The sequence below is a fragment of the Gekko japonicus genome, unplaced genomic scaffold (genome assembly GCF_001447785.1).
Source record: "Gekko japonicus isolate JY-2015 unplaced genomic scaffold, Gekko_japonicus_V1.1 scaffold1480, whole genome shotgun sequence".
Classification (NCBI taxonomy): Eukaryota; Metazoa; Chordata; class Lepidosauria; order Squamata; family Gekkonidae; genus Gekko; species Gekko japonicus.
The window spans coordinates 436,868-450,830 of NW_015170930.1; the positions used below are offsets into that span (position 1 = coordinate 436,868).

The 13,963-nt window shown below is 44.9% G+C and overlaps 1 protein-coding gene across 1 annotated transcript in view; it reads right to left on the reverse strand.

The window, feature by feature from the left end:
* LOC107116825 (disco-interacting protein 2 homolog C) overlaps positions 1-13,963 on the reverse strand; it is a gene marked incomplete at its 5' end in the record, with an annotated part of 58,445 nt that overhangs the window by 19,455 nt on the left and 25,027 nt on the right. Inside the window, 2 exons of the mRNA XM_015418829.1 lie at positions 5,199-5,260; positions 13,372-13,542. Coding sequence (XP_015274315.1) covers positions 5,199-5,260; positions 13,372-13,542 — 233 coding nt within the window. The remainder of the gene's footprint in view (positions 1-5,198; positions 5,261-13,371; positions 13,543-13,963) is intronic.

The following is a 13,963-nucleotide window of genomic DNA, read 5'->3' on the forward strand; positions in this document are numbered from 1 at the left end:
ATTCAGTTTCCCTACCATCTCAAATCATACTTTGAAACAACGAAGGGCTAATGGATCACTGACTCACTCCTGCTGCATGCAAGACACAGGCAACAAGTAGGGTTGTCAGCAGGGGTCATTTCGTAGAAAAAGAGCTAGGGGAACTCATTAGCATAACTCATTAGCATGTGCCACACCCCCTGACATCAGGGGCCCGGCGGTGGACCTGCAAGGCCAGCGGGAGTGCGAGGAAGCCCCACCAAGGCCCTCCCTGTCCCCAGGCAGTCAGGGGTGGGGAGAGGCGAGGAGGAAGCAACTTACCCTCCCTCTTCTCCTGCCTCCTCCTGGCTGAAGGAGGGCTGGAAGCAGGGCGGCCGGAAGCAGGGGGCGGGGCTTCATCATGTGCCCCGCCCCCCTGCACCTCACCCGGGGGAACTGCGTTCCCCCGCGTTCCCCCCGAAATGACCTCTGGTTGTCAGTCCCCAGTTGGAGATGGGGGATCCCCCAGTTTTACAGGCTCCTGGACGGCGGGAGGAAACTCCCCCAACAGCGACATGGAGTGACGTGCCAATGTCAGCGATGACACTGGGGGTGGGGGGAGCGCTCTGGTTTTGGGGCAAAAGTCTATGGTTTGAGAGCAATTTTACCATAGAGTTTTGCCCAAAAACCAGAGTGTCACCCCTGACATATCTATGTCACTTCCAGGTGACGCAGACATGGCACGCGATGTCACCTCTGGTGACGGCAGCACGCTGGGGGTGATGCTTCTGGCTCCCGGAGCATCCCTCCATCCCCCAACAGTGTCTCAAAGGGACCTGGCAACCCTGGCAACAAGACTTTTAAAGTCCCCGAGCCTCTCCCTGGTGCACCTCACCTAATGCCTGATCAAAGCTCCCACTGCTGTTGACATTGAGATTGTTTACAACAATATATTATAGAAAAACATAGAAAATGTACCCTAAAACCATCAACAAAATCCAGCAGTCAATTTCTGTGAGACATCAGGCAGTCAAAGGCAGAAAGGACAGGCACTTAACCCCCAACTTGGATAAAAATAAAGGGGGGGAAACTTTCACCTGGCGCCTATAGCTTGATGCCAGGAAAAATGCTTGGAGATAGTTTTAGGAACAGTCAGAGGCAGTAAGTCTCTGTATATCAATGCTAGGAGGCAACATCGGGGAAGGCCTTGGCTTCTGTGCCATTTGTTGACCTTCCAGGACAATTGGTTGGCTGCTGTATGAAAGGTTGCTGGAGCAGATGGATCCCTGGTCTGATCCAGCATAAATCTTTTTTATGTTCTATGTCCCACAGTTAAGGCACCACCACTGAAAAGGCCCTGTCCTCACTCCTGACAGTTGATGGAAGGGGACATAGAGCAGGCAGGCTCATATGGGAGCAAGCTATTTTAAACACAGTCCTGTATGGCTTGGGCCCAGAGGGGAATTGGAAATAAACCCTACAAGGCTCACCCAGTCAGCAACCTGGAGGCAGAGGCATTTTGCAGGAGAGAATCAGCAGGTGTGGGAAGGTTCTTCCCCATGCAAAATACAATCTGACATACACAGAAGACTATGACAAACAGATCCAAGGCCAACCCTTTTTCCTTTTTCCCCTTTATCTGCCAATCCCCTTTGTACACTGGAGAAGCCATAAGTAGCCAATCAGGGCCTGTGAAACCCTAAGATGGATAGGAGAAGGGAGATGGAGGAGTAAAAAGGAGTGGTTTAACCGTTGTTCTGTCAGATAGTGTTTAGAAGTCCTACAGGCAGTTAAGGTTAGCTCTTGTAGCCTCTTCAGGAAGAAGCAGATCTGTGATTGCCAGGAGGGGCACATTGGGTCTAAAACTTAGCCTTCCTGGGCACTGGGAAGCTAAAGGGCAGACTTGGGTCTGTGTGGTATAAACATCTGTAATCTTTCACTAAGATTTGGAAAACCTGAGGGAAACTTGTCTATTCATATGGTAGCCAGAAACTGTCAGTCTCTCAATCAGAAACATTATATTCTAAAATGAAACTGTTTCTCTAAGCTAAGTCTCTCTCATGGTTACAAGTATACACTGTTTATTCTTTATTGTGGAAAAAATTCTGTCTCCTTTCAGGGAGACAGACAAAGCGCTCATGAGCAGACAAGGTTATCCCATCTTAAAGACCGAGGCAGGGGTGAGGTGAAGTGCCTGTGTATTTAACAATTCTCTTGTTCTCATCAGCTCACGAAGGCAGGGGGAGTGATTCTACACTGCCTAGCTATTCTCCCGAGCGCCCCTGTATTCCAGGCCATGGTAACGTGTATCTCTTCCGTACTGTTGAATGCATTTTGTTGAATTCAGCGTACAGACACATAAATTTAAAATCCAAGAAAGGAGTTAACCAGATCAAGGTGCTGGAGAAGAATGAAGCAATACAGCAGGTTGATGCACATGGCACGTGGCAGGTTGTAAAGAATGTCCACTGCCTGAAAGAGACTAGAGGGGAGAGGTGAGAAGCCAGATGGGTTTTGAAATGAAATCTTTTATGGGATGGGAGCACATCCAGCCTGTGCTGAAGGCGTTGCACTGGCTGCCAATAGCATACTGAATTCGCTTCAAGGTGCTGGTGCTTACCTTTAAAGTCCTATATGGCCAGGGTCTGACATACCTGAGGGATCGCCTTTCCCCATATATACCCCAGAGAGCACTGAGGTCGGGGTCCCAGAATCAACTGACTGCTCCGGGCCCCAAGGATGCCAGGCTCGCCACCACTAGGGCCAGGGCTTTCTCGGTGGCGGCTCCGTACTGGTGGAACGAGCTCCCGGAAGAGATCAGGGCCCTGCGGGATCTTGTGCAGTTCCATAGGGTCTGCAAGACGGAGCTCTTCCACCAGGCTTTCAACTAGGAGCCGCCCCCACTACTACCAACGAGCTGGCCGATAGTTTTAACATCTGGCCTCCACCACTGTGCTCAGGAAGACCACTGAGTGGCAAACTGTTTGGCTGTATGGTATTTCCAGCTTGCCATCTTACGTACCCAATGTATCGGCATTAGCACTTTATAAGTTTATGTTTTACTGTATTTGAAATTGTTTTTATGTGAATTAATGGTCATTATAGACCAATTATGTAAGCCGCCCTGAGCCTGCTCGCGGGGAGGGCAGGGTATAAATTAAATAAAATAAATAAATAAAATGATAGTAAAGGGTCTTTTGCAGGTATGAAGTTAGCAGCAACACTGCTTAGTTTTCTTTTCATGTTGAAAAAGGCCTGCGAAACTACATGTAAAATTTAGGGTCTTAAAAAAGCATTCCCATCTCCTTTCCATCCCCAACTTTATGCCAGTTTTATTAGACAAGAACGGGTAAGTCAAAATGACTGGTCCAGGTTGATGGGAAAGGAATGAGCTACAAAAAGTGAGAACTCCTCTCCCAGGAAGGAAGTCTTTTGGCTATCAGATCAAAATAACCAAGGCACTGTGGGAAACTGGGAGCAAGGGGAGTTCTGTGTGTTGGGATTCACTAGAGCCTCCAAAGATGGCAAAAAGAACAGAGCCGACACAACATACTGTCATCCTAGAACTGCTTATATTCCATGAGGACGCTTTTGAAAATTTTCTTTAAAAACCATCAACATATAAAAAAATTAGTTGTGTAAATATAATAGAAGATCAGGCAATTATGGCACAATGGACTTGCGAACACAGAAGACAGAAGAATGGAAAGTGATAGAGCGTTTCTATTAATTAAGTAATTGGATATAAGCATATAATGTAACTGTACTCTTGGTATACATGTTATGTGTAGTAGAGTGTCTGTTTGTAGTGTGTAGATTTGTTTGTTGTAGATTATAAAAGAAAAATTAATAAAAGTGTACCTACGGGTACTTAAAAAAAGAAATTAGTTGTGTAGTACATTAAACAGATTTATTGTGCTGTAAGAGTTCACAAGCTAGAGTCCATGGATGCTACAAAGAAGTCTGCTTGTTGCACAAACTCCTGTGTGGCTGTACAGATTTTAGAAAGTGTGCGTGACAACTTTTTTCTTCTTCTTCGGGTGGTGGTGGTGTATATTTACGGTTATTGAAGGAATTTTATATTTCAACTGTTGTTAGCTGGCTTGGGAGTCCAGCATATTGAAAAGGAAGGACACATTTCTAATGACTAAAACTGAAAAAGAACGGCACCATTGCGTGCTGGCGCAAAGCTTCCCCCATCACCTGTTACAAAGCAGTGGGATACTCGTGCAAGAAACTTCTCACTGGCAACCGCATAATTGTTACTTACTTATTTATTTTATTTATTTATTAGATTTATATCCCACCCTCCCCACCCTATGGTGGGCTCAGGGAGGCTAACAACATATATATCAATATATACGTTAAAACTCCATAATACACATAAATAACATCAATTAAAATTACAGGATAAAACATAGCAGCTCAGCACGTGCTGTAATGAAAGATGGTGATGTTCTGCCTTGTGGGCTAAAACAGACTTGCAGGCTATTTTAAGCAACCATGGGAAGAATGTTCTTAAGAATCAGCCTGGCTTACCCCCTGCCCTCTGATGTTCCGCTCCCTTTCCTTGTGAAGTTTGGTAGGATGCTGGACCTCCTTGCCTGCAGCACCTTGCATGTTGAGCTCGGTCCCTAAATAGGCCCTCCCTCCTGACGGAAGCCCAGTCTCTGACTTGAGGAGAACAGCCAAGGTTTTCTATAAACAACGTCCTGGATGAATTTTTCTTGCCACCGTTCCCAATTAACAATGCGGGTGTATCACTGTTTTTATACGATGGCTTTTACTTCAATATTGTGTTTTTAACGTTTTGTGACTAGCCTCGCAGATTAAAAGAAAGACAGCCATTTATTTTCATTTTAAAAAATATTTTCAAATGGGTGGTAGGGAAAAACCCATGTACTTTCTGCATTAGTTTTGTACTGGTATCTTTCGTTTGCCGATGCAGCAAAGCAGCTTAGACAGTGTTAAAAACACATTCGACAAATTAATCAAAAGCTAATAGCCAGGATGGCTAAACAGCACTTCCGGGTTCAGAGGCACGGTATCTCTGAATTAGCAAGGCTGCTATGTTAAGCATCTTCCGCACATGATCTGGGACATATAACTGGCCACCATGGGAAATAGGACACTGGCCTAGACAGACCCTTGGTCAGATCCAGCAGGAGTGTTCTTAGTTTTTAAGCATCATGTGTATATTTCAATCCTGAATACTGAATTTTTTTTTAAAAAAATCCTACCTGTCATGCCTTAGGGCCCTCATGTCAACATACACAGTGGTTGGATCTGGCCCCGATGTCCCCTATAAAAGAACAACTTTCAGTTAGAACTCTCGTCTAGAGCCGGTGTCTGCATGCTTTGATAAATGGTGGGGGGGAAACACACACAAAAACCCCTGTATTATACTTACCATTGAAGTTAAGAATAGAAAACCCATATTGTTACCACTGATCAAAACAGTTAATACATTAATTCCAGAGTGTGGGATTGGGACAGAAAATTAATCATCTTCCTGGGCACATTCATTAACCTTTTAGTACAAATATAAACTAGCAATTGCCTCTTTTACCGAAAACTAGTGTCAACAGAAACTTGACACTAGTGAGAGGCTCATACAGCACATATCTACATAGTGACACATGACGCATTTGGTAAAACAAAAGGATACAGGAACAGCTGAAGAGACGCAGTTGGCAATGGCAGAAGCAAGTGAAAAAGGAAAAAGGTTGCGCTTGTTGAGACTCAAACATACGCAAAAGATTTATTTAAAGTAAATGGTATTAAAAAGGGCAGGAGGCATGACACTAGCTGATATGGACTGAAGAGACATATAAGCAGTTATTCTTTTCCTTCATCATTAAAAAAACACCACATTCCATTTGTTATTTTTCATGTCTGTTCTTCTAAAAGTACACCACTTCATCTGATATTTAAAATGGGCAGGCGTCTCTGTGGATGAAGAAATCAGCAAAACGAGGCTCTATATTCTCACGGCAAACCCCCAGGTATGCAGAAAAAAATATGGCTATGTGAGTTAACCAAAAGGTAAAACAAAACAAAACCCTAGAAATGGCCCGATGATGCAAAGGCACATCCAGAAGTTCCAGAAAGGATGGGATGCTGAGATCAGCTGAGGGTGAGTGAAAGGGAAAAAACGGGAAGGAGGAAGGTGTCGGCCAGCTCAAGTCTCTGGGAGCCTAGTAAATCTTGCAAGGGGGTGCTTTCGGGGCAGGGTTTCCAAATTGTTTATCCTTCTCCTCTCATGAGGCTTTGCAGTGTTCCCAGCTTCTAGTCTGTTCGTAAAACACCAAAGCTGCTCATCTAACAGATGTGCCCACCTATGTCCACTTCACCCTTGAACCCATCATAGTCCCCCCCCCCCCATCAAGTGCTTAAGCGCTTCAGTGTTCTTCCTGACTTCAAGGTTCTGCGGCATGCCTCACTGCTTGCCTGGCAGAACACTAGAAGACCATTATTTACATGCAGGAATAAGTACCATCACCATGATTTCCACAGGTATGACAAGTAAAGCACTGGTTTCTAACCAGCTTCAGGATTCCACGATAGCTTGGCAACCTTCTGGGTCAACAACCGATGGGCAAGTCATACAAGATTTCTGTGTGTGTGTGTGCGCGCGTGTGCACATATTGGACCAGCCCAGTCTTGCTAACCAGAATCTCATGACCGAGACTGAAGGGAAAGCCAAAAGGGACACATGAGGGACTTCTGGAATGGTGATCAATTGGCACACAGTGAGGGTTAAAGAGAACATATAGCAGCCTTTCTGGGTTCCTGCTGTACTTGCTGGCAGTTCATTTGCCCTGGACTCCTTTTCAGTACAGGTCAGTTCTATGACACCACAGAGGGCAAGAAGCACATCTAAACAATGAAACATTTACTGCACACTGATGAGCACCCCACCACCAAGACAGCCAAGAGAGAGCTACAAGAGCCGCAACATGCATAATTAGCCTTCTTCTGTTTGGTGAAAGCTAAAAACCCACAAGACACAAAATCCTACCTAGTGGCTTACAGGGTGTGGTTCCCAATGCGCTAATAGACTCAGCAGTGTAACAGACTAGCTCGGAGTGGAGAAGCTCATTTCAAGCATCGTTAATTTGGGGGAAGGGGGAGAGAGGGGGGGGGATCTATAAATATTACCTTAGGAAATGTTTTCATAGTTGACCAGACCCAATTTATAAAATCAATAGAACCAGTTTGAACATTAAAGCTACACTGAGTTCTGTGTGTGTGTGTGTGTGTGTGTTTTAACTTCACTGTTAAATGAACTGACAGATTTTGGATAGAAGTCTGTATCCCACAAACTCTATAGATGGGGGTTTCCTTCCTACCCCACGGCCAGTCCTGCAGGATTTGCAGACTGCACCGCCCCCGCAAAAAGTCTCCGGCCTCTTATCTAGTCTGTCCCACTGTTAGGAGCGGAGAAGTAGAGGTTTTTGAGGGTACATGAAAATCCCCTACCTGCTCGGCCAGTTTCCCCAGCCTGTGTGGCTACAGCGGCAGGAACAAGAAGGATGTGGGAGGAGAAGGAAAGACAGAAACACATTGGGGGGTGAGGTGGGGAGTAAAAATGGGAATGGAAATTGGGAGGGAAACCAAAGGATAAATGCAAAAAGTGGGGAGTAAAATAAAAAGGGGAAAAGATCATGTCAAATAACACGAATCTTACAAATTAAACCATTATACCCATTAAAGGTTTAGAAAGAAAAAAAATGAGGTGTCAACCTTTTGATAGTGCAAACAGATGAGACAGTCATAGACTTGCTAACTTCTAACAGACAAACAAGAGTTAAGCGATTTATAAGACTGTATAGACAGCGTGGTTAGTGGACAGCAAATACAAGTTCCCATGCAACCTGTTAAGCCAAGCCCGAGGAAAATTCTACCGCCTAGCTCAGTTCTTCTGATGCAGAGGCACACTCGTACTCCTTCCCTCAAAAGTTTGCTTTTAAAACATCTTATTTTCAGAGCATCCTAAGCCTCGGAGTTTCTGCATATGTTTCGCTATCTCCCACAGCCAAGGCAAAAAAAAAAAAAAGACAAAAGAAGCAAAATCATGCTTCTATGACTAGAAGGAATCCTCAGAACAGTAAAGCATACAGAGATGCAATGGGCAGCCTCTTCTGATGACTGGTACTCTAGACTCAAAGGTACATTTTTTCTTTAAAAAGGTCTGTTTCTTGTGGAACACTCGCATGGCCCTGCACAAAATCCAGAAATTACCAGCCAAGCAAGTTTAAGAAACATGTTAGTTAATAATCAGAGGTTTTCAAGCTATCCTATGGTTCTTGCAAAGAACATTTTAGGTAACTCCTTGTTCTCCTGAAGCATTAAGAAAAGCTGTATAGCTCTGCACAATGTGGCTGTAACAAAAAGCATACTTATACTGTTCTCTCCTCCCCAAAATCTGTACCTGGTATTGAATAAAAATCAAGATTTCTTTGTACAGTCTAGTTACCAGAAGATCAAAATTAAGCTATAGAATTGAACACCCCTGGATTATTCTGCATTTGACTGCTAAAGCGGGCATAAAATGTTTTCAATAGACAAATAAAGCACACGCCAAATGTCCTGGAGAACTCTCATTCATACTGAAGGTCAGAGGTCAGTAAGTGACAGCTCCAAGCCAAATCCTCCCCCTCTAGTTGCTACCAAAGGTTCCCGTTAGCAACCTCAGCAACTGAGAGGTGTGACTATTCTGTACCTGGCAGTGGGATATGGCAACGAACAATCACCAGACTCAGATTCAGTATTCGCCGTAGATGTGTGGCAAAAACTCTTTGCTGAGCAGGGCCAAAAAAGTCTCTCATTGGTGTTACTAGGCCATATTGTAAGTCGGGCTAATTTTTTTGCCAAGCTGACAGACCTGTGTCAGAGCTCTACTACTTCAGATTGTAGGAGAGGGTTCAAATAACTTAAAGCTCCTCCATACAGGTATTTCCTCAACACAGAGTACTAGACGTCGGGGAGAAAGGCTGGAGCCTCAACACATTGTTTCCCCATGTTTACAATTTGCCCCGGACTAGTAACTGGGAGACCCAGGTTAGAATTCCCACTCGTACCATGACGCTCGGTGACCTTGAGCCAGTCACACTCTCGCAGCCTGACCTACCTCATGGGATTGTTACCAGGCTAAACTGGAGGAGAGGAGAATGATGTAAGCCGCTTTGGGTCCCCAGTATTTAAATAAATAAAGACCGATTTCCCACAAGCCGCTGCTCCACCCTCACTCTTCCCTTTCCCCTGATCGTCAATTTCCCACTATTTGCTGCGTGGCCGCATTTTGAACCGCAGTTTTGGCCAATTTCTCCCGCATCTTCTCGATCCCGTTTTTTGAGGATCGAGAAGACGTGGGAGAAATCGGCCGAAGCTGCAGGTCAAAATGCGGCCGTGCAGCAAATAGTGGGAAACTGACGCATACAATTGAGGGAAAGGGAAGAGCGAGGGCAGAGCAGTGGCTTGTGGGAAATTGGTCAAATACTATGGGGGGAAAGATTCCAGCGGCTTCGCTCTTACCTACCATCATAAGTGGTAAAGTCAAGAGAACAGGCTCCCGTCTCTCAATGGCAACTAAGCCTTTGTGCAGATGACTCTATTCCCAGAGCTGCTCACTATCTTAAGCAATGATTTGCAAAATATTAATTGCATTTACAGTTATGGCACATGCCAACTGGCAGGCCGAGAAATCATTGCCCCACCACCATACTGGCATAAAGTAAGGATGCCCAGTCCAATGGGGGAAAGGAGAGGGGTACAGACCCAGGTGCCCCAGTACCTCCTCCCATTACATCAGTATTTCCACCAGCTATGTTTTTGACTGGGTTGATCAGTTTTTGTTCTGATGCTCACAACCTGTTTATTTAAAGTAGGCTATTCCACAGGGTTGATTTACCGTTGAAAAACGGAACCTAAAATAAATTGCAGCCCCGTTCCTTCAGAATTACCGGAAAGAAAACGTCATCTCTCGACATCTTGAGCCTGTTGCGGTACTGCTCAAAGTCTGCACTCCTAACTTTGGGATTGCATTCTCACTGAAGACTTCAGGTTTAGCTCTTGCTTCCACTTCAAAGCAACGTAGCTACTAACAAGTACCAGATGGTTTGGGTAAATTAAAGGCAGTCTCAAGTGGCGGTGATCATATCAATCCTGGATGCACCTTAATTACACCAACTCTAATTGTTTTCATGGTCAGAAGAAGAAAGCTTTTTTTTCCCCCCCAGACACACTAGACCTTGCTTTCTATGGAGATGGCCATACCCATGAAGCAAGATGTGACCAGTGGTTCAGGTGGTAGATTTGGCATTAGGTGTGGCAGAGCTGGAGATATAATGAACTGACAACAGAACATGATCTGTTGGGATATTGGGCCTGTGTAAACCCTACTGAAACAAAGAGAAGCTGTAGTCCATGTTAGTTAATAGAAAGGGGAGTGCTCTTTTCCACATCAACCACCACATTGGTTACGCTAGTTCTCAAGGAACTTTGTGCTTCACGGCACCACAAGTCATGTCCTTTAGTCCAAAACTCTAATGGATCTCACACTCAAAGAGCATGATATCGTTTAGGTTCTCCTTCAGTAGCAGGGGTAAGCCCATGCAGGTATGAAGATATGCCTAGCCATGAAACTTCTGTGAGAAGCTCTTGTCTATGCAGGAACGTTAAGTGCTTTAGAGATCTGTGCAGGCAAACAGATGCTAGTCCTGTCACACCAGCATTTAGAACTCCTCCACAAGATCACATCACCAAATTCATAGTACAGTATTTTCTCAGGAAGATCTCTTCCCGTGAGGATTCAGTAATGTCTTCAGAAATTACACGTAAAGTAAGTTAAAAGCAATGATACAGGTATAGTATCTTAGTCCTAACTGAATTAATATGAATTAAACCGATGCTTTATAGGATAGTTACGGCCAGTTCATTGTGCTATTTTAGAGTGTATCCTAGAACATATACCGTACTCCTCCACGAATTAAAAGGGGAGAACCATCTTTCTTAGAACTTTCTATACCATTATTTATCTAAGCTTCCCCCATTGCCCAGAATTTATGGTGCTGCAGGACTCCAAGACATCAATGCCATCATTACCAGTGCTAACAGAGCCTCAACACCTTACAACATTATGAATACAACATTATTGTACTTGCATCCCTTCCGTCACTACTGAATAAAAAATGAACAAAATATCCCAACCCTGGAGATATCCCTCCTGGAAGACATCAGCTGAGCCTACTCTGTCAATCTTCCGCCAGGGCAGAGAAACTTTAGGCTATAGACTCAATAACTTCACCTACAAAAGCAGTCACTTAATATGCAGATGGTGACACAGAAAACTATGCGTGGGAACAGGGGATCAGGAGGGGCTGTGGCTCGGCAACGGAACATACACTTTGCGGGCAGAAGGTCCCTGGTTCCGTCACTAGCACCTCCGATGCAAGGATTTCAGGTAGGAATTGTTGGGAAAGAAAAATCTGCCTGAAACCCAGGAGAGCGGCTGTCCGTCAGAGGCAGATGATATGGGCCAGACAGATCATGATTTGACTTGGTGGGAGGCGAATTCATACCTTCAAATGATTGCACAGAAGGCAAAGACAGGCTCAACGAGACATTGAGCAATCACCGTTATGCTAAGGGCTGTAATTCTGTCTCCTGTGTTAGTTGTCCAACTCAACACCTCTCCTTCCTCCATGTCCCCTTCTTCACCACAGCCTCTGCTCAAAACCACTCTTTTCAAGCAACTATGATACAGAACTAAGTATATGCATATACAGGGGTCATTTCCTGCAGGAGCGCACAGGAGCGGAGCTCCGGCAGTAAAGAGCCGAGGGGGCGGGCACATGCAACAAGCCCCACCCCCTGCTCTCAGCAGCCCTCAGTCAGAGCAAGAATTAGCCAGGTAAGTTGCAGAGCCCCCCCTCCCCGGTCCAAAACAGTCCAGTGGCACCTTTAAGACCCAGTTTTATTCAGGTACAAGCTCTCCCTCCTCTGCGAGGACAGATCTGCACATTCCCCCCCCCACTAGCTAGCAATCCAAAACAGTCCAGTGGAGCCTGAGCAGTGGGTGTTGCCTTCTGACACACTTCCGGTGACGTCAGGGGGTGTGGCATATGCAAATAAGTTATGCTAATGAGATATGTTAATGAGCTCCTGCACCTCTTTTTCTACCAAATGACCCCTGGGCATATACAATCTTATTTGTACAAATATGCCCTGAATGTGCAAGGGGGCATTTTCTAACTACAGAAACTAGAGGTTATATGAATCCTGCTATTAGTTGTGATAGCTCTGGTACATGAAGATGCGTTATGGAGAGTCAGAAGCATTGGTCCATCAATCTCAGCACTCCCTCCTCTGGCTCCAAAACAAAGTCTTTCCTGGTTTTACTACTAGAGACACTTGAAGAAAAATTCTTTGCACTGATATGGAAGACGATGTATACAATTTACATACTCAAGCACAATATTTAGCATTGCAACATACAACTTTGTGACCTGTCTGCCACAGCTGAGGAGGCCTTCTCAAAGTTGCTGCAGTAGAATCATGCTTAGTTACTTCCCCTGGCAACACATGATTTCTACAGAGGACTGTGATTCTCAGTGCAGTTTGCCCCAATAATGCTGCTTGGGAAAATGCTTGCAATGTTTTATTTCTATAGAGAGAAGTCTCCAGCTTCAAGAGATGGACAAATATCTCACAGACAATATAATGTAATCTGACCCACTTGTCATTGGTCAGAAGGGTATTTACTCCTGTTTCAGAGAAAGTGATTGTTCCAATTGTAGCACATCTAGAAACATCCAGATATTGCCAGATGTACCTACTTCTGTTGGCGTATATCAGGTTAGAATGTTTACGTCCTCTCTGATAAATGCAGTCACAGGACGAAGCTTCCAAAAAGCAGAAGCTGAAGTTCCTTGTTCAGACTCCTGGCACAAGGTCCTTGTGGCATTTTTAACTGGCCGAGTTTGGCACTAAAATAGCAGTGAGGTCCATGGGCAAGATCTGCAGATGCTGCTTGTCCCTTAGAGCACAGGCACAAGAGGCATGGCCATTTCAGAGGGAAGACACGAATGGCGAGATATTAATGCAAAGTACTTGGGAAAAGAGCTAAGCCCATATGAATAAGATTGACCTTATACAAGCTGCTAAAATTTACACACCAAGTTGCTTTTAAGACTGGGGCAGAATAAGTGTCATGAAAGCAGTGCGAGGGCTTCATGAAAAATGCTTGTTAACCAAAACGTGGCAGGATGAGATGGGACGTGTGTTACCAGCATTATGAAGGAGGGGACACTGAGCGCCACGTGCATCGTCTGATCAAGCAGCCTGGTGAGAAGCACACCCGTGTCACAACAGGAAGTGCTGGTTTTAAGGCTTCCCCAAGAAGAGTCTTACCTGCAAACATATGGCTAGGTTAACTCGGCAGCCGAACGACGTGCTGACAGCCCGGGGGTGGAGGCCCAGATCTTTGAAAAGCTTCGAAAAAGATTGCGTCAGGGCGATTCGAGGCCGTTCTTCTGCCACCACCACACATGTCCGTACCCTTGAGAGGTCCAGTCCTCTTTGCTAGAAATGACATGAGAAGTTACTCCCCCCCGGATAAGGTAACAACAGCTGGGTGATTTCAGGCCCGCTCAGAAGTCTCACAACTTTATATTTTACAGAAAGTCAGCACAAGGTCAAAATGGAAGACTGCTGAAGAGCACACAGCAGAAGAGCAAGGCTGCTTGTGGCAAAGGAGGGGGAAACGCCAATTTATCAGCAAACAACGGCAGCTAAATTACTATTTAGTGAGGATGTGAGGCTCACCACATTAGCACATCTTCTAAACATCCACCTATATCCCAAATGGTTATTTATGAATGCATTATTTTATTAAAGACTTATACCCCACTTTTCCTTTAAGTAGCTTATATACAGCTCCCTAGATAATCTCCAGGAGGGAAGGCAGCATGGTATAGTCTTATCTTGTCAGATTACATGTCAA